Here is a 24,732-nt window from a genome sequence, read left to right on the forward strand (position 1 = left end):
GGAAAGCAAAGCAGAGATAACATAACAAGGAGAGAGATTCCGAGTCACAAGACTCATCAGAGCGCAATCACAGCTGTCATGGAGGTGGTTCACACAAGTGTCCGATGGGGCATTCTTGGGCCAGAGGAAGTTATAGATGAGTTGCCTTGTTCTGGTGTAAGACCCAAAGAGGGATGTCTCGAATAAAGTGGGCAGAGACCCTTTCACTTGTTGGGCTGGGCCAGAGGGATAGAACTAAGGAGGCGATTGCCTGATGACATAGTAATGAAGTGAGCACCAGATGTCAGGGAATCTCAAGGTGCAGACAGAGGTGGAAATTCTACAGGAGAGCCATTGGGTCTGGGATGGTAGGAACAGACAATGGAACGGCTAAAGCCAGTGGCATCCTCAGCTAAAACTAGAGAGCTGAGGCCGAGAACAGAAGACAGGGCCCAGAGCAGCAGGGCTCTGCAGGCAGAGGGGAGGGGAGCATCCAGGGACCTCCATCCAGGGGTGGACTTCAGTGCCTATAGCTCTTCCTGCTGGAGGAGGTGGTGGTGTATTTGATGGTGGAGGTGCTGCCCCCAGAGGAGCTCAGGCCACCCCCAAGGCCTCTGCCACTGCTGGAACTGAAGCCCCCTCCGAGGTTGTGGCCACTGCTGTAGGAGTAGCCGCCACTTCCGCCTAGGGCTAAGCCACTGCTGACACCACCCGAGCTGCCATAGCCACTGGAGATGGTGGACTGCGTCACGGCTGTGGGAAGGGGCGAGGACACGGCACACACAGTCAGCTCCCTGTGCCTGGCCGAGCCAGGTCACAAGGGCCAAGACAGGGACACACAAGTGCATACTTACAGATGTTGACTGGCCCCACACCTTCACCACTCAGCCTGGAAGAAGAACAGAGGATGAGACCCAGGGAGCTGTCACCTCACCCCCATGGGAACATGCAATCTAGGTGCGCAAGCAACCAGCTTCCACAGGGCGCTATCAGAGAGTCACGGGGTCTTAGTCAGGATCCCCAAACCTGGTGCTTTGTGCCTGACACGTTGGGGACATCTCAGAATTGGGGGCCTCATGGCACCCACCTGCACTCCTCGCCCTCCAGCAGCTTCCTGTAGGTGGCGATCTCCACGTCCAGGGCCAGCTTGACATTCATGAGGTCCTGGTACTCCTTCAGCAGCCTGGCCATGTCCTGCTTGGCCTTCTGCAGGGCGTCCTCCAGCCCTTCCAGCTTGCTCCGGGCATCCTTGAGGGCCAGCTCGCCTCTCTGCTCGGCATCGGCGATGGCTGCCTGCAGGCTGGCACACTGGCAGGGGCAAACCGGGGAGGTCTACTTACCTTGGGGTCCTTGGCGATGGGCAGATTCAGATTCTCATTCCCAGTAGAGCCCAAGGACCTGATTTAACAGTGACGTCTGGGTGCTTCTGCTCACAGTACCTGCTTCTTGACGTGGTCGATCTCCGACCTGAGCCTCTGGATCATGCGGTTGATCTCAGCAATCTCCTGCTTGGTGTTGCGCAGGTCATCTCCGTGTCTGCCGGCTGTGACCTGCAGCTCCTCATACTGCAGGGCCATCCGAAAAGAAAAGTCAGTGAGTGGAGGATGTGGGAGGCAAAGAGGAAGAAAAACATGGAAAGGGTTTTAAATGTTTGAGAAGTAATGTACCACTACCTAATGAATTTAACTGTAACCCCACTATACATCACCCTGACAATAACAAAGAGAGAAAAAGACAGAGGGAAAGAGACAGAAGAGAGAGAGAGAGAGTGACAGAGAGAGACAGAAAGAGAGAGAGACAGAGACAGAGAGGGAGGGGGGGTGAGAGGGAGAGAATGAGAGAGAAACTGCATTCAGAGCTTTCTTACTTCTGAATCAGGCAGATAATACATAGACCTAATGGCTCTCACAAAGTATTATGAACTTCTGAGAAAAACTGATGTAAATTGTCCATTGAATAATTCCCAAATACCCCACTAGCATGGTAATTAGGAAACCACAGATAGCAGGCTTCTCTCAGGGCTCGTAAGTCTACACTATATTCTCAAAGCTAAAGTTCACAGTAAGTCTTCAAGATATATAAGTTCTAATCTATGGTGTCTTTCCTCCTGCCTCAGAATTACTTTTAATTCCTATACAGGGACATAGATGCGATAAAAGTCAACTCATCGTTTAGCTCACAGGTGCTTTGGTAAGACTCATCGTCCATTGTGTAGAGCACTCTCGCAGGAGTCAGATCTTGCATTATGCAGAGTGTGGAACACAGGGGCTGCTGACATCTGGCCCTCCCTGCTCACCTTGGTCTGGTACCAGGACTCAGCCTCAGCCCGGCTCCTCTGAGCAATCTCCTCATATTGGGCCTTGACCTCCGCGATGATGCTGTCCAGGTCCAGGTTACGGTTGTTGTCCATGGACAGGATCACAGAAGTGTCTGAGATGTGGGTTTGCATCTGAGACAGTTCCTGCAGAACATCAGGGACAATGGTCAACTTGGCCTCTGAAGAACCAGAGCACCCCAGCTCCCAGTGCCTCCCACTGTGAAGAGTCCATCAAGGAGGGGTGGGAGGCTTACAGCATCATAGAAGGCTCTCAGGAAGTTGATCTCATCCCTGAGACTGTCTGCCCTGGCTTGCAGCTCCACCTTGTTCATGTAGGCAGCATCCACGTCCTAGAGACAGAACCCAGGAGACAGAGTCAGCTGAGCCTCCATCTCTATCTTCCTGGCCACCTTCCCGTGGGGTGGGCCAGAGGGACAGAAACGTGACTGTCCTGCAGCAGGGAACTTGGACCTTCAGTCAATCCACTCACCTTCTTCAGGGTCACAAATTCATTCTCTGCTGCTGTGCGCTTGTTGATTTCCTCTTCGTATCTAGGAGAAGAAAGGATTGACACATTTGAACCAGGGATGGGAGAAGCAAAGCCTGTGACCCCACACAGTCCATACCCAGCCTGTCTGCTCCCACAAAATGTAGAACCAATTTTTGTTTTACACTTCACTTCTTTATTTTCTCCTACCCATAGTTAATCTTGCATATACTGCTCTCATTTGCCTTTCTATGAGTACATTTCACTGAGGAATGGTGTCCACTGGTTTCAGTGAGGTGTAGTGCTGGACACAGCCCTCGTGCCCCCTCAACTCACTTGTTCTTGTAGTCCTCCACCATGTCCTGCATGCCTCTCAGCTCTGAGTCCAGGCGGCCTCGCTCCCCAGTGATGGAGTCCAGCTGCCTCCTGAGGTTGTTGATGTACTGCTCGAACAAAGGCTCCAGGTTCTGCCTCACCGTCTTGGTGCCCTGCTCCTGCAGCAGGGCCCATTTGGTGTCCAGGACCTTGTTCTGCTGCTCCAGGAACCGCACCTGGGTTGGAGGAGGGTGTGTGAGAAAGCAGGTGGTCATTTATTAGCAGAGGTCAGAAAAATACCAAGTCCCTTAGCCCTGTCTCAGCATTCCCTGGTCTATGCTCCTGGGCTCAGGCTGAGAGTTCTGTTTCCCCAATCATTTAACATTGGCATCACCCAGACCCAGCTGAGAAATTCTCATGGACCACTGAGGGCCTTTTGCATTCCCAGTGATGGAATCGATTTTGTCTCCTGTTCCTAGATACACAGCCCAGTCCAGTTTTAAAGTCGAGTTTACTGACAAAAATGTGCAGAAGTCTTTTCATATGGGGTGGCATCTCAGGTATAAGCAGCGCAAAACTGGCCTGGGGATTATGTTCCTCCCTCACTCCCCAATGGGTGTTCCTGTCTCTTCATCAATTGACTCCTCTTACCTCATTTTATCCTCTTGCTCTGTTTTTAGAATAGGTTCGCCCTCCTGCATATCTCTTTTCTTTAATGCAGCCTTTTTCTTGTCTTTGCTTTTGGTTTAACTCCCCCTTACAGGACACCTGAGTGGAATGACTGCCTCCCTGAAAGCACTGGCATCTCTCTAATCTCTCAGAACTGAAGAAAGGGAGGCAGCACCCTTCCCACCCTCTCTGCCCCCTCTGCACCTTGGACAGTGGATAGGGAGGGCCTTTGGTAGTGGGACCCTGAAGAGCTCCTCGGGTCCCCTTCCCTAATTGAGTGTGCAGCACCCCTCTGCGGGGCCCTAACCTAGCTCCCTTCAGTGGGACTGGTGTCCAGCTGTGTCCTCTGAATGCCTAGGGCAGGGCTCTGCCTTGTGCTCACCTTGTCGATGAAGGAGGCAAACTTGTTGTTGAGGGTCTTGATCTGCTCACGCTCCTCGGTCCTCACCCGCTGGATGGTGGGGTCGATTTCCAGGTTCAGAGGAGTCAGGAGGCTCTGGTTGATGGTGACTTCTTGGATGCCTCCAGGAGGGCACACGGGGAAGCCTGAGCCCCCATAGCCACCACCAAAGCCAGCTCCACTACCACCGAGCCCAAAGCTACCACCGCCAAAGCCAAATCCACTGCCGGCTCCACCTCCAAAGCCAAAGCTCCCTCCAACTCTGCTGCCATATCCAGCACCGATGCCACAGCTGCCCCCTGCCATGGAGATCCTGGAGGAGCTGCCCAGGCCATAGAGGCTCCTGCTGCCGAAGCCGGATCCTGAGCCCGCTGCCCCAATGCCACCGCTGCCTCTGGAGCGGCACACAGACACGCTGCTGAAGCCAGAGCGGCTCAGCCCCGGGACCCTGGCTGAGCCCGAGCTGAAGCCCCTGCGGCTGCTGCTCTGGCTTCTGATGGTGGTTTTGGTGGACATGGTTCCTGGAACTTCGAAGACTGGAGAATGAGGAGAGAGTGCAGGGATGAGCTGAGGAGCAGATGAGCGTGCTGTGCCACCCTGGGCAGCTGCTTATATGGGGTGCTGATGGGCTGGGCTGAGTCCTGGAAGGTGAGCTTGCAGAGTGGGAAGGGCTGGGCTTTACAAATAATGAGATCACTCCCACCTTCCAGAAAGGAATGAAACTGAAGATTGCTTTTTGGCTTCCTTTAGTCATGGAGAAATTCTCTTGCCTTCCAGCCTTGACTTGATCGTAACACAATGAGCCTGGATATAAAGTCACTGAAGTCATGAGTTAGTCATTTCTCAAACAAAGGAGACAAGGAGCTGATCTGTGATAATTGTCCCTTCCTTCTGCTTATTCAGCCACTCCCTCTGTGCCCCTTACCACACGGGTTTTCTCTTCCACCTGTACCTGCCTTCCCATCTGAGTGGGACTCTGTGTCCCTGAGGGCGTACCATCGTCTACCCAAGGTAATGAGGCAGAAATGGCGTGCAGAACTTTTCCATCAAGTTTGACCCAGTCCCTTCTGTTGTTCTTGATGATTCTTCCTAGTGGATTGTAATAGAGATTGGGATATTTTACGTCTACAGTAGTCCTTGAGATGACATTGATTATTTTTTCATTATAAGCAACACTTTCTGTGTCCTGTGTGATATACTGCCCCACTAGCATTTTTAAAAGAACGATAGTAAATGCTGCCTGACCTCTGCGCAAGTCTCCATCCGCCAGCCCTTCCTCACCACTGTTTATTCAGGCATCAATCTGATTTGCATGGATTTCCAGTGGAAACTGATATGCAATGTTCCCTTGGTTGTTCTGGAATGTTTACTTACATCTGAAAGCACCCCTCAAGTGAAGAGGATAAATATTGTTACAGAATTCCCAAGATTTTTGACTTTTCTTCGGAGTCAAGAATCAGTAGGATGTGTACAAAATATTAAGGGGCCCATGGAAGCAGTGAATCACCAAAATGTGTCCTTACAAATATGATGACTTCAAAAGCAAATTTCAAGTGGATATTTCTAACTCTCTGTTGGATATCACTAATTTCCTAGATGTCTTCTCCAAGGGAAGGCAGGCTGTCTAATGAGAAGTAGCATTTGCTTTACAGCAAGAATGAGATTCATTTTTTCCAGAGCACTCATGAAGTACAGTACAAAGAGAGAACTGAGAACAATTCTAGGTGTGTCCTTTCTAGGCCCATGTGGTTACAGGGGACCTACTCCACATCCACAGGAGCCTACACAGGGCTGTTTCAAATGCAGATCTTTCTCCCCAACCTGTTGGGGGCACTGCATCTAGGAGGGAGGGAGTTTCCTGCTAACTCAGCATTAGGGTAGGAACAAGACACCTTCTCCAGACAACGGAAGCAGCCTTCCCTCCACCCCTGTTGCACAATGATTCAGGAAGAATGTGCTTCCACCCAGTTCTGGGAAAGAAGTGTTCCATCTCATAGTCCGGTGCACTGATTCACTCTCTCTTCTTGGGTTAGGGGCTTTAGGTGTGGCATGGGTGGCTTAGAACTCTGATCCTCAGACCTCAGCCTCCTGAGTTTCTAGTATTACAGGCATGAGCCACTGATGCCTGGCTTATGTTTTATTTTCTGACATCTGCCATGGAGTGCTCTGGAAACAAGTGTGTGTACCCTAAGAAAGAGTAAGGTCAGCTGAGAAGGCTCATGAGAGATGACAAGAGCTTCTAAGAGAGCAGAGAAGTTGGAGAGGAAGAAGCCCCACCGATCCACTGGCAGTTCTGTTTCTTCACAGCCCACCACCTTACAGGTGTACTTGATTCCTCTCCTGTTGATTTTCTGTCTTCCCTGGACCAGGCATGAGAGATGCTCAATATTTCCCAGCCTGCTTTCCTCATGCAATCCTGTCTGGACTGTTTCCCCCCGTCCTCCTGTGGAATCTGCCTCTCTTCTCTCTCCCCTCCTGCTTTAGCCCCCAAGGGTGGTCTTAGGAAATGGAAATCCTAGGAAGATTCAAGAAGTACCTTCTAAGATAAAATCCACAGATGCCGAATTGTCCCTCCTGGTGGAGCCCAGGGGAGCTCTGTTTTCCCAGAGGAACAGGTGAGATAGGACTAACCTTCATACTAGAACAAAGGACAATAGTTCAAGGATGTATGTGAAGGAAGCAAGAGGCATGAGTAAGTCAATGACAGTGGCCTCCTCCCTAGCGGGCTGCTGAACCCAGTTTCTTTGCTCTGCTTAGAAGAACCCCCTCATTCAGTCAAGTCTGGAGCCACCTGTGTTTGCCATGGAATGCAGAACGCCTGGTTTTCAGCCTGGGGTTGAGTCTGCCCTATTCCCATTGTCCCCAGCCTGAAGGAAGGGCAGGAGGGAGATTCTGAAGCCTGCGCCCATGGGAATGTCACCTGGAGATGATTTGCCTGCCTGGGTGGAGCTGGTGATGAGAAGGAAGAACAGGCAATGGTCACCATGATGGAAAGCTGAGACTATATGCCTAACCCAGCAAACCACTGTGGGGATGACGCTGGCCAGAGGGAATCCCACAGACCCAGTCCAGGCCCTGGGGAACCCCCACAGAAAGAGAAGTTCAGGCAGCCCCTGGCATGGGTGAGGATGGAGGGAGCAGCTGTAGGGGTGGAGTCGTGCGATGGGCAGCCTCCTGATAGAGTGCTTCCAAAAGCACTGACAGTCACAAACCCACATTATGGAGTAACTTGAGCTGTTTATGAACCTAGTGTGCACTGAACAGAAGGACTTCATTTCTCATGTCCACATGTTTGCCATTTCTTTTTGTAGGCAAAAAAGACCTGGGGACCAGGTCAGGTATCTGGGTAGGATACTTAAGTAGATTTTTCTACATTGCAAAAAGTCTCTGACAACTTCATTTTCCAGCACACTGGAGCTCTGTGTGAGGTTTAATGTGAATACAGAATCCAGAGGTCAATGGAAGGATGTTTTCCACAGGGATTAGCAGTAGTTCTAAGCCTTCACACTCCTCTGGAACTGAGGTCTAAAATCCCTGATTCTCAGTCACTCTTTCTAGCTGGATAAAGAGATGGTTTGGGGTAATACAGGCGCAAAAAATAATTTATGTCGTGGTACAGTATCCTAGACAGCAAACAAGCCTCTAGCCATCTGCTGAGATTTTTTTGGCATCTAGTGGCTCCTATCCTTAATCCTTCATGATCTCATTTGAAGCCTCGGGTGAGATTAATGACAGATCATTGATAACTCTGGCACAGTCTGTGCAATCAGTGTTGCAATGGAGGCCCCAGGGAGATCTGATCATTTCCTTCTTCTTGCCTTCTGCCATTAGAGGGAAATAGCCCAAGAATTTCAAGAGTGGCACAGAAGAATATACAACATTTCTAGGAAAGCCTGAGACCCAGGGAGAAATGGCTTACTGGCTAATCTAGGTTCAATTCCCAACAAACTTCTTTCTGTCTATCTCCCCTGCAAAAAAAAAATGTAGGGAAAATATTTTCCTCTTTTTAAAAATGTCATTTTGAGCTGGGTGCCAGTGACTCATTCTGTAATCCGAACTATTTAAGAGGAGGACATTTGAAGTTCAAAGCTCATTCAGGCAGGAAAGTACATGATACTCTTATCTCCAATAAACGACTCCCCAAAAGCTGAAAGTGGAGGTCTGGATTAAGGAACAGAGTGCTAGCTATAAACAAAAGATGCTAAGAAACAGTGCCCAGGCTCTTAGTTCAAGCCCCAGGATAGGTGTATACACACACACACACACACACACACACACACACACACACACAAAATCATTTTAAACCAGGTACTGGTGGCTCAAGCCTGTAATTCTAGCTACTCAGGAGGCTGAGGTCTGAAAATCAAAGTTCAAAGCCAGCCTGGGCATGAAAGTTCATAAGACTCTTACCTCCTATTACCTAACAAAAGACCAAAAATGAGCTGTGCCTCATGTAGTAGAGCACTAGCCTTGAGCAAATAGAAGTTCAAGGACAGCACCCAGGCACTGATTTCAAACCCCAGGAAAGACACACACACACACATACACACACACACTATTGACTATTCCCCTTTCTCTAGAAAAAAATTTCTTTGAGCCTCCTCCTTATGTATCTCACTGTCCTAAGCAAAGAATTTTTCCACCGAAGAATCATAAATTATATACTATATACTGTGTATGTACCATACACAGTATGTATATTATATTATGTTGTGCTATACACTCTTTTCTTGTGTTTAGACTTTCTTTTTTTCTTTTTTCTTAGTTTTTTTTGGCAGTATTGAGTTTTGAAATCAAGGCTTTACACTAGCTAAGTAGGTGATATACCACTTGAGCTACTCGAATAGCACTTTTTTGCAGCATTCTCAGGATGGGCTTTATAAGTCTGGGCTAGCCTGGACTATAATCTTCCTGCTTTTCAGCAATGACAGGGTATACGCCACTGTGCCTAGTCATTGATTTGAATGAAGTTTTGTCAATTTATTTGCCTAGGGTGGTCTTGAACATCGGTCCCAGACTCCACCTTTCAAGCAGCTAGTGCATGTCTGCATTTTTTCACTTACCACACAATGCACTGTGATCTATCCAGGTTGTTGTGTTACCAGTTTATTGCATTTACAACTGAGTGATATGCCCTGGATATCTGAATCGCAGTTTGGAACTCAGTCTTATAGATAAGTTTTTGGGGGTGTTTCCAGTTTTATGTACCTTGAATAAAGGAGACTTGAATATAGCAAGTAGCTGCCCAGAGTTTAAACTTAAGTATCTCAAGAAAAGATCAAAAGGAAAAGAAAAGAAAGGAACAGGAAGAGAGGTGACTTGAACATAGCAGCATGTATCTTGATTTCAAACTCAAGTATCATAAGAAAAGAGAGGTAAAGAAGAAATAAAGGAAAGGAAAGAAGGAGAAGAGAAGAGATGGGAGAATAAGGGAAAGAAAAAAAGGAAAGGGATAGAAGAGGAGAAGAAGGAAAAGAAGGGGAGGAAAGAAGAAAAGGGGGAGAAAGAGCTAGTAGATCTAAATTTGGAGGCTAACAAATACCAAGATGTACAAAGTCTCAGAACAGCCAGTAATCTTGTTCTAGATCCAATCCTAAGACATGAAAACCAGAAAAAGCTAATACTGCAGTCCAAAACAAGATTCAACATTCAAGACCCATAACAAACTAAAGTTTTAGCTTGAATTGGAAGAGAGGAAACAGAGCACCTTGTCTGTTTCATTATCTTTAACAACAGGTAAATAGGATTGTAGCAAAGTAAGATACCTCTATACAGTGAAAGAAGCAACTATCAAAGTAAGAAGATAATCTATAAAATACAAGAAAATATTTAGAAAATATTCATCTGGCAAACAAAAAGTTATAATCAGCATGTATATACATATATATATATATATCCGAAAGTAAAATCTTCTGGATAAAAGAAGGAATATAAATTAGTGCAGTCACCCTTAAGAACAGTGTGAGACTCCTCAAAGGGACAGCTAATCTCACTTCTGGGGATATATCCAAAGGAAAGGAAATTCTCAGATCAAAGAGCTCAATACTCTTGTAGGTTTATTGTAATGCTATTCACAATAGCCAAACTGTATCAAGATAATACAAATAGATAAAGAAAATGTGGTTTATATACACACACAAAAAAAGAATGAGGCCAGGTACCTGTGGCTTATGCCTGTAATCCTAGCTACTCAGGAGACTGAGGTTTGAGAACCACAGTTTGGAGAGCCAGTCCAGGCAGATAAATCTGTGAATTCTTATCTCTAAATAACCAACAATATGGCAGAAGCGGAGCTGTGGCTCACTCAAGTGATAGAACCATTTTTCTCCAATATTACCATTTTGTACATATTCTTACGATTGCAGTTCTTGCATATTTTGCTCCATTTGCTCTTCAGTCTTTTTATATTTCAGTTTTGTAAGTCTCTGTTGTCTTATCCTTAGTCTCAGAGAATCTGTGCCAAAGAACTCTTCATGTTCTATTTTTTAATGAGTAGATATCAACAACATTCTTCATGGCTGTAGCATGTATTTTGTATTTCTTATATTTTTTCCACCCTGGGTAGATTAGGATCTGATAAAACCTCAGCAGGTCAGGCTGTGATTGAACAGATCAAGCAGAAGTACTCTATTTCAGAGTGATTCACCTTTTCACTCCCCCTGCTGGAAACATGAGGGGATTTTCTCCCACTTTCTCTAGGAAGCACAATAGAGCCCCTAGAGGTAAACTACACAAAGTGTGGGTGCAATTTGTCAATTACAATACCAATTCTCCTAGGTATTGGCTCCAATGGAGATTTCCATGAGATGGCAAGTGAGGGTTCTCTACAGCTTCCTATCTCTTGCCAATGGGTGGGCGGGGGCAGTAATTTTCCTGTGATGTCATTTCTCTGAGAGAAGAAGAATACATTCCCTTGGATGTCTGCAGGTGGATAGGAGCTGGGGGAAACTTTGGGATTAGTGACCTCCCTCTCTGGCCACCATTCCCCCAACTTCACAACTTCTAGGGACCTCCAATTCCTTTTTTTTAATAATTATTATCTTTAGTTAGTTGGACAAAGGAGTTGCCAGTCAACAAAGCCATTTATGAATTCAATGCATTTTTATCCATCCCTTTCTCATTTCTTTAAGTTTTGTAGGACACACGTTGGGTTTTTTACTATATTCTCCCCCTTTTATCTCTTTATCCACCTCCTCCTGTTGCCACCATCCCACTACTTTCAAGTACCCATTTCCTGGTATTTATTTTTGTTGACCTTTGATTTAGCCTTTCTAAGGAATTACACTGAGTTCTCCCCTGAACCCACTATATATCAGCTCATACATTTAGGTACCCTTGCATATAGGGTCCTTTGTTTCTGGCTTTGGCTTACAGTCTGGCTCTGTGACCTTCTTGGATCCCTACTGTGTGCTGCCAGTAGCCTCTGAGCACCCTCTCTCTCTCTCTCTTTCTTTCTCTCTCTCTTTCTGTCTTACACACACACACACACCAGTAGTTGTGGGGCTTAAACTCAGGGCCTGAGCACTGTCCTTGAGCTCTTTTGCTTTGCACCACAGCTCCACTTCCATTTTTTAAGCAGTTAGAGATAAGAGTCTAACAGGAACTTTTCTGCTTGGGCTGGCTTCAAATCGTGATCCTCAAATAGCCTTCTAAGTAGCTGGAATTATAAGCATGAGCCACTGACACCAGGAAAATCTCTCTTTAAAGTGGTCCTGGGTTCTACTGGCTCAGCAAAGACCTATCTGTATACCTTATATAGAAGGAGGAAAGGAGGAAAGAAAGAAGTTCATGCTGCACTCAGGGAAATGTTTCCTACCCCATGATATTGATATTGCATCTAAGGCAGGAGCTAGCCTTTGTTTTATGGAATGTTCAGGGAAAAGATTGGTAACATGTGCCATATATGGTCCTATTAGATCATGGTCCATGTTAAAGAAAAGCAATTCTTATGTAGAGTGCTGAGACCACAATCCTGCTGTCTGATGACTGGCTAGGAGCTTATAAAATATCTTAGCTAACGCTTCTGCTGTTGCTGTCAAAAGGGCCCTGCATCTTCAGGTGGTACAGTCAAGGAGCTAACTCATCTATTTCTGTGGGAGAAGCCTCTTGCTTTGAAGGTATTAATTGGAAACTTCCTGAAGAAAGACATTTATAAATATAAGCAGAAGAATTTTTTCTAGCAAAAGACCTGCAGAAACAAAAAGGAAAGAAAGGGTTTAAAGATAGTAAGGAAGGGTGAAAGAGAAATACAGAATGGGGGGGGAAGGGAACAGGAATCAGGAAGAAGAAACATAATTACAACAGAAGTCCAAATCTGAAGAACGGTGGAAATACAAAATATGCTAAAAATTAATTTTATACAGCAGGAAGATAAAATGGTATGCAGAAGAGCTTTGGGAGAGTCAGTTCTAATTTCACAGTCACACGGCTGAAATGAATTAGTTGATAAACCTTCATAGCTTTAATCCATGCTGGAACTCAAATTATATCTGGCCATCCTGTTAAATTTAAGCAAGCTATTTCCATAATCTTGAGGAAGCTCCTGAACACAGAGTAAGGAACAAACAGAACTATTGGCTTGACTACACCCTTGCCATTGACAATCTGAACCAATGCATAGCAAGTTTAAGTCCTTGGCATGTACAAATTGGCTTAACAGAATTGAACTCCATGAATTTCCTCGTCTCTTTTTAGATAAAATTGTTAATATGCTCAATATAAATTAAAATGGAACTTTCCCATTTGGCTGAATCTAGTCAGAGGAAGAATGATTACACACACTCACTATTTCTCTGTACAACACCACAATTTGGCCAATTTTTCTTTTGTTTTTTGTTTGTTTGTTTGTTTGTTTTACCAGTCTTGGTGCATGAGCTCAGCGCTTGAGCCCTGTCCTTGGGCTTTCTCAAAGCTAGAGCTCTACCACTTGAGCCACAGCACCACTTCTGGCTTTTTCTGTGTATATGGTACCAAGGAATTGAACCTGGGTCTTCATGCATGCTAGGCAAGCACTCTACCACTAGGCCGAACTCCCACCCTGGCCAAGTTTTACACTTGTGGGGAATGAATGGTGCCTCACAGTCACATCTAAGGCCTCCTGCCCAGTATTATTGAAATCACTGACTTATCTCTACGTTGTAGATATTTTCCCTCTATGGGTTTGGCTGTTGTTATTCTGTTTAGTGTGCACTTTAATAGCCTTCACTTCTGAGGAAGCATGTAGAAACTTTCCCAGACATCCCAGGACCACCTCCTCAGCCATCACTCTTCACAGGCAAGACTTTAGGTGCACCTGGCTGCCCCCAAGAGCACAGGTACAATTATGTGGATGAATTGTCTGCCAGAAGAGCTTTGTTTTATATAGACACTCAGACTCATAAATACAAAGAATGCAATGGGAGAGGATGCTGGGGTGGAGTTCTATTTCATTCGAAGACAAGTTAAAAATCAGATGCATTTTTAAATCTAAAATATGCTAAAATAATTTTAGACATCAGAAAGATGAAAAGTTATGCAGATTGGCTTTAAGGCCTTTACTATAAGTTGTGAATTTATATTCAGAAACAAGACTATCCAGAAAAATTGAAGGAAAGAAAATAAGCAAAGAAAGATGAGAGAGGGAGAAAGGAAGAAAGGGAGGGAAGAGGGAGAAAGATGGGAAGAAAGGAGGGAGGGAGGGAGGGAGGGAGGAAGGAAGGGAGGGAGGAAAGAAAGGAGGGCGGAAGGGAAGGGGAGAGAGGGAGGGAGGGAGGGAAAGGCTCGAAAGGAAAGAAGGGGAGGGAGAGAAGGGAAGAGAAGGGAAAGGGGGAGAGGAAAACGGAAGGGAGGGAAGTGAAGCAAAGGGAAGGGAAGGGCTTTCTCCCACATATAGTAAGAGGTCTGCCACCTCAGTTAAATTCTTGATATTCCTTGGTGAACTCAGGGCTGCTCCATCCTTGATACTGTCAAGAAATAGCTAGTAACCTTCTTATCCCCTACAATATTAGAAGAGATCCAACATCTTAGGCTTTCTTGGAGCCCACAGGCAACATATTCTTTATCTATTGTTTCTGTTTGTGCAAACAGGCTAAAGGTTCTAAACACCACCCAAGGTGCAATGCAATGGACACCCCTACAGTGCCCTGCAAATGTTCCTTCCCAACAGAGGCTTTTCAGCCTCCTCTTCCACCTCTTGGAGCCTACAGGCCATCCCACTTTCCCTCCCAAGTCTTCCCATCATTCCTGCGACTCATCAAGGGATTCCCATCCCATGTGGATAGATCATTCCTCACGGAATCTCTAGGTTGGTTGTAGATCTGAAAACCCAATTCCACACCACGGCTTATAGTATAAAAGCAGTTTATTGAACACCGTCTGAAGAGAGTCAGAATGAGGACAAAATTGAGGCGGATGTTGGGGTGGGATTCTGTTTCAGTGGCTTACATTCTACAAGACTCCCGATTTCTGTATTGACAGAAACCATGCTAGAGGGACCAAAAGACCGATTTGCTGCAGAACAGAGAGAGGTGACATGAGGGAGTAGACTGGGAATTGGGTTCGAGCCATGAAAGAGAGTGTGGTGCCATGGTAGACTTGGACCAGATTACTCTCCAGAAAAAAAGGAAAATGTGGCTTAGACAACTACCTAGAAAGGGCAGTTGCCGTGAGCCGGGGGGAGGGGAGGGAAGAGTCTTGCTGCAACTCTTCTTAACTCTTGAAGCTCCTCCGAGAGGAGGAGGTGGTAGAGACAAATTTGACACTGGAGCTGCTGCCCCCGCCAGCGCTCAAGCCTCCTCCCATCCCTCGGCCACTACTTGCACTGAAGCCAGAGCCTCCTACACTGAGCCCACCACCCAGGCCGCCGCCGCCGCCTCCCATGACTCCGCTGCTGCTGCTGGAGTAGTAGCCTCCACTGCCACCACCTCCACCAAGACCACTGCCCAAGCCGCCTCCGAAGCCGAAGCCACCGCCAAAGGAACTGCCGCCGCCGTAGCCGGAGGACATACTGTTTGTAACCACAGCTGCGGAAAAAGGAGAAGAGGGGTAAGACTCGCCCATGAGATGGGTTTCGTGTGGCCATGTAATATGAACTCATGTAATATGGTCCATGGAAGAGCACTATGCCTGACCACTTTCACACAGAAGCCATAGAAGGCCAGAGGACCTAAGTCATCTGGTTAAGACCCTGGGGCTAGGAATACCAAGAATAGGGTCAGGGTAGGGGGACAGGGTCCAATATGTGACAGGTACATGGCCTGAACTTCAAGAGACAAGATATGAGCTACATGGATTCAAGTCCTCATCTGTCTTCTGCCCCTCCATCACTTGCCTCCCATGTTAAATGAGTATGGATTGAGATGGGGAAATGTCTGGTGTCTAGATCAGCAGGATTCTAAGACAATGCAGGTATAAGCATTAGGCATGCCTGTTCAACATTACTTACAGATATTGACTGGTCCAACTCCTTCTCCACTCAGTCTGAAAAAGGAAACGTAGTATGAGTCTCTATGAATAACTCCTATAGCCATGATGAGAGCTTCATCTGATGCCAGATGTCCAGATGCCCCCAAATCTACTTAAGTTACAGGGACTTTGATGAAGAAGGCTTGTTTTCAACCAGGTTATCAATGATTATAATTCACGCTCTTCCCCACCCATTTATAGAGACATGAGTCATCTATTCTGGGAAAGAGGAATATGTACGAAGCACTTTTGCTCTATAAGAATTTACATTGTGTGAGAGAACTCAGCACAGACAGAAATCTCTAAAACAAAGACTAGATCAGCCATATGTAGGGTCAGAAGACTGAAGGGAATGGCGTTTGAAAACTCAAAGGCTGGTGAGTTCCAGTCAGAGGGATTAACCACAAAAGACTTCTCAAAGGAAGAGGTACTTGAAAAATGGGGAAGGAAAGGGGGAAGATGAGTGTGTCGAGATCATTGAAGTTGATGAAAGGGAATGTACGAAGCAGAAAGGGAACAGAAAGTCTTCACCATGCACCTGTTGAATTGCTCAGTGGTTTGAAGGAGAGAGAGGTAGTGCCCCGAGAATATTGATGTGGGGAATCAATCAGAAAGGGAAACTGAGGTCTACAAGTCAACTATGTATCAGACTGAAATTGCATAGATGATGTGTGATTATGATGAATAAGATAGTGCCCGCTTGCATGCATGCTGTATACCCTGTAAGGGAGAAACCCCCCTTTATCAAAGCTGAAGCTTCTCTGGGCAGGTAATGTCAGCCTACCTGCACTCCTCGCCCTCCAGCAGCTTGCGATAGGTGGCGATCTCCACATCCAGGGCCAGCTTGACATTCATCAGCTCCTGATAGTCACGCATCAGCCGAGCCATGTCCTGCTTGGTCTTCTGCAGGGCATCCTCCAGCTCTGCCAGCTTGTTCTTGGCATCCTTGAGGGCCAGCTCCCCACGCTGCTCTGCATCAGCAATGGCATTTTGCAGGTTGGCACACTACAAAGAGAAAGGAGGGAGGAGTGGGGAGACCTCATTAACTTGGTTGGCTATGACTCTTTTTGAGATTCTAGGTCAGACAAACCAAACTCCATAGAGTTCCAGAGAAAGCCAGTGCCTCTGACCTGAGTGTGTGTGTGTGTGTGTGTGTGTGTGTGTGTGTGTGTGTGTGTGTGTGTGTGTGTTGCATGTGTTTAGCAAAAGTAAAGCAAAGTAGGTGTCTCATTCAGAGCTCAGGCTCTTCCCTTGTCCTCTTTCAACCTCACCCTACCTGCTTCTTGACGTTGTCTATCTCGGCTCTCAGCCTCTGGATCATGCGGTTCATCTCAGAGATTTCATGCTTGGTGTTGCGAAGGTCATCGCCATGCCGGCCAGCGGTCTGCTGCAGCTCTTCATACTAAAACCAGCAAGAAAGAGGAGTGATCTCACTTACCTGAGGGGAATGAGTGTCTGCCCAAGTTCATGGGTAGACACTCATAAAAAGTAGCTCAAATCTGGAGCTGACTCCAGTCATTTCAAGGTAAGAGCTCAACTTAGATCTTTTCTTCTTCTTTGTCTCTCCTCTTAGAAGCTGATATGTAATGCTTTTCAGACTATTCTTATAACTCATCCTAATTTGCCTCCACAAACTTTAGCATGATCATGGCCTGGAATCCAAGCCACAGGCTTACTTGCTCATGTAGGGGACAGTCACACGTGGTGCTCACCTTAGTCTGGTACCAGGACTCGGCTTCGGTCCTACTGCGGTTGGCGATGTCTTCATACTGAGCCTTGACCTCGGCGATGATGCTGTCCAGGTCCAGGCTGCGGTTGTTGTCCATGGAGAGAACCACGGATGTGTCTGAGATGTGCGTCTGCATCTGGGACAGCTCCTGCAGAGACAAATGAAATCAGTCATCTCATTCTGTATTATTTTTAACATCAGTTCCATTCAGGTTTCCATCCATCCTGGGATGTTTCTCACCGCATCAAAGAACATCTTCAGGAAGTTGATCTCATCCATCAGAGCGTCCACCTTGGCCTCGAGCTCTACCTTGTTCATGTAGGCAGCATCCACGTCCTAGGGGGAAAAAGGGGTGATGGCACTGAACCACCCAACTTAACAGGCTCCACCCCCAGGAAATCATAGCCCCCAGGCTTCCTGTTCTCTGACACACACACACACACCTTCTTCAACATGACAAACTCGTTCTCAGCAGTGGTACGCTTATTGATTTCATCTTCATACCTGGCGGTTTTAAGAAAGGAGAAATGCTTGTTAGACAATGAGGAATACTTTCACCCTGGGAAGGGGCTTCTCACATCTCAAAAGCTGGACCCTGGTAAGGTTAGCCCTGGAGCAAAGACTTGACCTATAAGCATGCTATATTCTCCATAACTGCCTAACTCATTCTGTTTTGTTTTGTTTGTGCCAGTAACAGGGTTTGAACTCTGGGCTTTTAGCTTTTCCATTCAAGGTTGGTGCTACCATGTTGAGCCACATCTTTATTTCCAGCTATCTTTTGGCTATTTGGAGATAAGAGTCTCATAGGCTTTTGTACCCAGGCTGGCTTTGAACCATGATCCCCAGATTTCAGCCTCCTGAATATCTAGGATTACAGGTGCGAGTCACAGACAGTTCCAAATATTCATTTGATTATCACCACCATTCAGTGGCTTCAAGAATATTCTTGTAGATAAGCTGTGCTTTTTCTACCCAACTTTGTATCTTTAGGGCTTTAGGTTAACTTTCAGAATGGTTTCTAGAAAAGAAACAAAAGCAAATACTAGCCAGGCACAGTGGTTCACGCCTATAATCCTAGCTACTCAGGAGGCTGAACTCTAGGATCAAGGTTCAAAGCCAGCCCGGGCACAAAAGGACCTGAGACTCTTATCTCCATCTAACCTCCAGAAAACAGGAAGTGAGGCTTGGCTCAAGGGTAAGGTGGTAGGCTTGAGCTGAAGAGCTGAGGGACAGTGCCCAGGCCAACCTCAAGCTCCATGACTCACAAAAAAAAAAAAAAAAAGCAAATACTAGCAGGTCAGTGGCTGGTTCACATGACAAAAGAGGATCCTAGAGTCACCAAGTTAGAGTCTGTCATCAGTTCCAGCTTTGAGGGGAAACCATCAAAAGTGTACACTGTGAATTTTGAGTTCACATGGACTAGCTCAGTAGGTAATGCCAGGGTTCCGTGCTTGCTGCTCTGGCAGTTGGCTAAATGCCTTTCCCAGAAGCTAACCCTGGAGCTAGGCTAAAATTTTCTAAACATAGATCTACTATTTCTTTTGAATTACTATAGATCTCCACAGACATTATGGAGTTTTAGCCCTCAAGGAAGGGACAGCAGAAATTTGCTTATAAAGTTATTTGGTACTATGAAGATACCAATATGCATGCTTCCTCCCAGCTCCACCTTAGTTGTTGTTGGTGGTGGTGGTGGTGGGGTTTTTTTTTTGCCAGTCCTGGGACATGGACTCAGGGCCTGAGCACTGTCCTTGGGCTTTCTCAAGGCTAGAGCTCTACCACTTGAGCCTCAGCACCACTTCCAGATTTTTCTACATATGTGGTACTGAGGAGTCAAACGTGGGTCTTTGTGCATATTAGGCAAGCACTCCACCACTAAGCCAAACTCCTGGCCCCAAACTTACTTGTTCTTAAAGTCCTCTACCAGGTCCTGCATGTTCCTCAACTCTGAGTCCAAGCGGCCCCTTTCCCCCAGAACCCCATCCAGCTGCCTCCTGAGGTTGTTGATGTACTGCTCGAACAAAGGCTCCAGGTTCTGCCTCACAGTCTTGGTGCCCTGCTCCTGCAGCAGGGCCCATTTGGTGTCCAGGACCTTGTTCTGCTGCTCCAGGAACCGCACCTGGAAGATCCAAGTGTGAAAAGACGGTTGGATTTCTTTTGTCTATCACAGACTCATTGTCACACCCCATAGGCAGTGTCTCCAGAGTACGACACCAGCTTCTCTCTTCTAGGGCAGGTAAAGCCCCAGGAACCACTGGCTTAAGAGTGATCCTGTCCTTTGCTTCTGCAAAGGCTCCTAGGCTGCTGTCTGATAAACACATCTGCCCTGCTGATCAGTCCACACCTCACAGAAGGCTGGGAGCTCATGGGGGCACTGCAAAAACCAGGAGTCCTGAGAGAACAGCCTCTAGCTAGTAACAACTGAAACTCAGTCCCCCTCCCCCTCAGCCTGCCAGTGCAGTTAAGAAAAAGGGCCTGGAGGCCAGGACCCAGAAACAACCGAAAACACCTGCAAGCCACAAAGGCATCCATACAAAGCCTAGACACATTTCCTCCTACCACTGTCGTTGACATTTATCCTTCCTCACAGGACTCATTGCCAAGCACCATGGCTCACCTTGTCGATGAAGGAGGCAAACTTGTTGTTGAGGGTCTTGATCTGCTCACGCTCCTCAGTCCTCACCCGCTGGATGGTGGGGTCGATTTGCAAGTTGAGGGGTGTCAGGAGATTCTGGTTGATGGTGACTTCTTGGATGCCTCCAGGAGGGCACACGGGGAAGCCAGAGCCTCCAAAGCCACCACCAAAACCAGCTCCACCACCAAAGCCAGCTCCACCACCACCACCAAGCCCAAAGCTACCACCGCCAAAACCAAATCCACTGCCAGCTCCACCTCCAAAGCCATAGCCAACTCCAGCACCAGCAGCACCACGGCCTCGGAAGCCTCCTCCGGTGCTTATGGAGATCCTCTTGGAGCCACCCAGGTTGTAGAGGCTCCGGCTGCCAAAGCCACCCAGTCCACCAGCACCTCCAAGACTGACCCTGCCACCGCCACCACCCCCGGAGCGGGACATGGAGCTAAAACTGGTGCGAGAAACAGATGGGGTGATGGCAGAGGCAGCGCTGAAGGAGCGGCTGCCTCCACTTCGGAAGGACACGCTGGACTGGCGAGACATGATGGCTTGTTCCTGGGCAGCACAGAAGTACTGGACACAGATGGGTTGGGAGGTGCTGGAGAGAACGGAGCTCAGCTCGACGCAGTGGGTGGCTCTGTTTCCTGCTAGCTGCATACCCCTTTTTATCCCCTCAGAGCTTGGGTTGGGCAGGAGATCCGCCAAACAGTGAATGATTAGTGGGCGGGGCATGCCTGGGGGGCAGCTGTGAGCTCACCCCGTCACACCTGCACAGTAGTGTGGGGTGCAAACGCTCTTCCTGGCAGGCTCTGCTCAGTTAGAAATAACCTTGCCTTGCAGCATTCATCTTTTGGCAGTGAACTGGTGAGACTGCCAGCTAGTCTCTCTTTTCCATGGGATTTGGGAAGGAGGGGGGAACTGTGAGCAGCCAAAAATGACCCCAAAGTAAAAGCCTCTGCCATGGCCACTGTCTTAAACATCCATACAAAACCAGGGATATTAGCCATCAATCCCAGCCTGGTAAAGCTATCTAGCCAGCTTTGGGGATGTTGTCTAGCAGTGGGAGACAAAGAGAGGACCTCCTTGCTCTCTCTTTTCCTGGCTGTGACCTAGTGAGTCTTCTTACACTAGCTAGTCAGTTTCTGAAGGATCTTCAGCTCTTAGAAAGGTGATCTGTGGTCTTAAACCTTGGGTATATACCAAAAGAAAAATGGAGTCTAGTCTTTCTCCCACTGGTGGGGATCTCAATTATTCCAAGAAAAATTGCCTGCAAAATTCAGGCAAGAAAGGCCCCCACAGAGTCCAGAGGTTAGGGACTAGAGAATTCCTTTCCAGGCTGGACATATAGCCCAGCTGTGTAAGCCCCCTTGCGCTCTCTACAGCCAGGCCTATCTCTCCACAGTGCATCATAAGTCAGCATTTTGTGTGTCTCTGACCTTCCCTTTGATCTTTCCCTGGGCAGGACTCTGTGGGGGCTTAGGGAATGAGTGGTCCCATGTGATCCCCTTACAAAACATCTTGTCACTGGGCTGGTAGGCATATCTCTCTTCAGGAGGGAGCTGTTCTGCTGGCTTCCCTCAACTCCCCCCACCCCCAGGTGTGTTCCAGCAAGCTCTCAGTTATTCCACCAGGGGAGAAATGAGTCATTGTATCTGTTGATACAGGCTGAAGGCTACCACAAACACATACCTGCAGGAACTTCTAATCTCATCAGGGAACATGTTGAGAATTGGTGGGCCTGTTATAACGGTGAGCCATCCTGTTCAGAGCAGCGGGAATGGCCCCTGCTTCCTCTGAGCTCAGCCCAGTCTCCTTCAGAGCCAACGAGATGGAAAATGAATTCTACATGTGGATTTATTGCCAGAGAAGCTAGACAGAGCAGGTTTCAGGGGGGTACCAGGAAGCTAGCATAACATTCCACTGGTTGACAAGTTGGTCCAGGTTACTTGTGGTACTATTCAGAAGAAAGGAGATTCTAGTTAGGTTTTAGGAAGTGTCTATCCTAAACCCCACCCTTTCTGGCTATAGAATTAAATGGGGTCACCCTCTGCCTCCCCTCCACACAGGGAGAGTGAGTGGGGGAGAGCAGTGGGAAAGGGTTCAAAGCCATAAAGCTGAAGGGCCATGTTCTCAAAAGTACAAAATTCAAGATCAGCTTAGGCACAGAAAACTCTGCACAGGGCCTGTGTTTAAGCAACAAGGAAATCAAGGCTGTGGGAAATGATTTTCTGGAACTGAGGATCTGCCCAGACAGTAATTGGTCACCAGAGGCTATGGTGAGAAAAAAGCCTATGGATGAAACCTGTAGAAACACACATAGCAGCCAGAGCTGGCCTGGTAGGTTTTAGGCCATGAGGCTTGGTTGCCTCCCTGCCTAGAGCATGGCTGAGACCCCTTAGTTTACAGTTTTCCTTTTAGTTGCCTTCAGGAGGTCAGATGTGAGTGCCTCAGCCCTGACAGAACAGACTCAGCAGTTTTCCCACCCTTCCCTGGAAGATGGCTATCTGAGCATGTACTGCCACACACAGAGACAGGTTCTGGGGACCATCCCTACTGCCTTTGGGAAGCTTCACCACCTCCTGAGACACTGGGGCATTCATTCTCTTCTCTCCATTCAACCTCCTCCAGCTGTGTTGTGAAGGAGGGCTTGGCACAGAGGAATGTCCTCTATGCTAGTCTGAGAATCACTATAGTGTACCACACTCAGATCTAGGTGCCAGGGACCAGTGGTGTGGGGGTGGCAGGTGGCTGTGCAAGGAACGTAGTTGAGGTAACACTGGGAAAAGCAGCACTGGGTCCAAGCCCCACGGGAACCTCCCCCCAGCTGGCAGGGAAGCCCCTCCCCCTGTGCCACACCTGAGCAGAGGTACAGATAGAGAGAGAAGTCCCCCTGGAACAGACAAGTCCCAGCCCTTCAGCTGAGTAGGAGTCCCACTCCAGCAAGGAATCCCATGGAGACAGGAAGAGAGAAATTGCATTCGGACCTTGAGCTCCACTGAGAGTGTTGGGGCTGAGGTGCCTCTCTAATGGAGGCCCACTGGTTTCCCTGTCAGACAAGAAGGCAATAAGATGGCTTTTCTGATCTTCTCGTGGAGAGTATGGGAACCAGAGACTATTATGCATGAACACAGAGTTCTTTGCAGATAGCAGACACAGAGGAGTGTCTCAGCTCATAGATGAAGAACAGGCAAACCTGAAACTCTAGCCAAGCCTCTCTCTTTGGAGCCCACACCTCAACCTGTATGTGGTTTGTTTGTTTCATTTTTTTAAGATACATTTGAGCCTGATGCCAGTGGTGCATGCTCATAATGCTAGCTACTCAGGAGGCTGAGAGTGAGGATCAAGGTTTAAAACCAACCTCGGCATGAAACTCCATGAGATTTTCATCTCCAATTAGCCACTCCCCCCAAAATCCAGAAGTGGTGTTGAGGAGCACCAGCCTTCAGCAAAAATCCAAGGAACAGGTCCTGAGTTCAAGCCCCAGTACTGGCACAAAGGAGAGAGAGAAACAGAGACAGAGACAATACACTTAATAGAAGGCACAAGACAAGAAATAGGACACAGTGTGCATATAGGCCTTCCCAATTGTTCCCAATGTCAGAGACCCTCATCACCCACACTCAGCCCACACTCGCTCACTGAGGACTGAAAACCTTCTCTGAATTGAATTGACACTCACAGAGTCCACTCCATTCCTCTCAGGATCTTCTCTGGGTCCACGTATATGGGGCAAATCTTTTGTCCTCTTCAGACTAGGCACTTGGCCTTTGAGCACTGAGATCATGATTCTTTATTCTCTGGACTTCTCTCTATGCCTCTCCTTTCTATCCCAGCCCTGACAACATCCTGTGTTTCAATCCACCAATATCCTTCCATAGTCCCCAAATCCCCCTCCAAGAGACAGAGCAATAGTGTCCTCATCTTTGCAGCCTTTCCATCCCTGATTAGGGAGCAATAACTGAGATGTGAGTCACCTTAATTCATTGGGTTCTGCTTGGCAGCCCTATCCAGAAGCTTGCGGCCAGATTCTTGGGACAGGGAAGGGCAGATAGAATAAGCACCAGCCCCAGAGAACTCTTTATAAAGCCTAGCCTGAGGGAGGAATTGAGAGAATTTTCCTGCCTCCACCCAAAGCCCTGGGAGTCCTGTCCCCACCCCAACTTTGGAGCCCAGCTTAGAGCTGAGCTAGATCCTCAGGATTACAGGATTCTGGGGAAGTGAGAGGGGAGTGGGCAGTCCTGTGAACCTGGAAAGTCAGATGCACCATTTCTCCCTCTGGTAGCCATGTTGTCAAGATGCTGCCTTATGATTGTGGAAACCCAGTCAGCTTCTCTAGGACCCTCATACCCCGAATCTAAGAACGCACTTTGGTAGAAGTATGCACCTTAACTTAGGTGGACTTTGGAGGCAGTTCCCAGCTGCTGTGACAGGCAGGCTCTTGACATCTTGGACTTGGGTTTTCTTGTGCAAATTCTTCACACAAATTGAGATCACAGATACAAAAAAAGAAAAGTATGGCTTCACTTGGTCCTAATCTGGTCCATGATGAAATGTTCTAGAACCCTGGACGTGTTTCCCAGCATGTTACTGCAGTTTCTCCAATGACCCACAAATGTCTGAGGAAAGGAGCCTGAGTTCATTGGAAAAGACAACGAAAACAGAAAGGACATTGCAAGATCATCTCTCATGCCTGCCCAAAGCTGGGGTTTTAACATTGAAGGATGGTGGCGGGGGGAGGGCGGGGAGCAGGGGCTGCATACAA

General features: G+C 47.5%; 2 protein-coding genes across 2 annotated transcripts; both read right to left on the reverse strand.

The window, feature by feature from the left end:
- Krt6a (keratin 6A) lies at positions 1-4,772 on the reverse strand. Its single transcript, XM_090326129.1, has 9 exons — positions 4,150-4,772; positions 3,120-3,334; positions 2,787-2,847; positions 2,551-2,646; positions 2,276-2,440; positions 1,419-1,544; positions 1,067-1,287; positions 834-868; positions 1-732 (listed from the first exon to the last, which is right to left on the reverse strand). The coding sequence occupies exons 1-9, from the start codon at positions 4,681-4,683 to the stop codon at positions 500-502; spliced, it is 1,686 nt and encodes a 561-aa protein (XP_090182255.1). The 5' UTR covers positions 4,684-4,772; the 3' UTR covers positions 1-499.
- Positions 4,773-14,509: 9,737 nt separating this feature from the next.
- On the reverse strand, positions 14,510-20,582 carry Krt5 (keratin 5). Its single transcript, XM_090326143.1, has 9 exons — positions 19,956-20,582; positions 19,243-19,457; positions 17,782-17,842; positions 17,579-17,674; positions 17,322-17,486; positions 16,886-17,011; positions 16,394-16,614; positions 15,590-15,624; positions 14,510-15,167 (listed from the first exon to the last, which is right to left on the reverse strand). Exons 1-9 carry the CDS (start codon positions 20,511-20,513, stop codon positions 14,854-14,856), a joined length of 1,791 nt encoding a protein of 596 aa, XP_090182269.1. The 5' UTR covers positions 20,514-20,582; the 3' UTR covers positions 14,510-14,853.
- Positions 20,583-24,732: the final 4,150 nt, after the last annotated feature.

Source organism: Megascapheus bottae, chromosome 2 (assembly GCF_031878675.1).
Source record: "Megascapheus bottae isolate mThoBot1 chromosome 2, mThoBot2.hap1, whole genome shotgun sequence".
In the NCBI taxonomy this organism is placed as follows: Eukaryota; Metazoa; Chordata; class Mammalia; order Rodentia; family Geomyidae; genus Megascapheus; species Megascapheus bottae.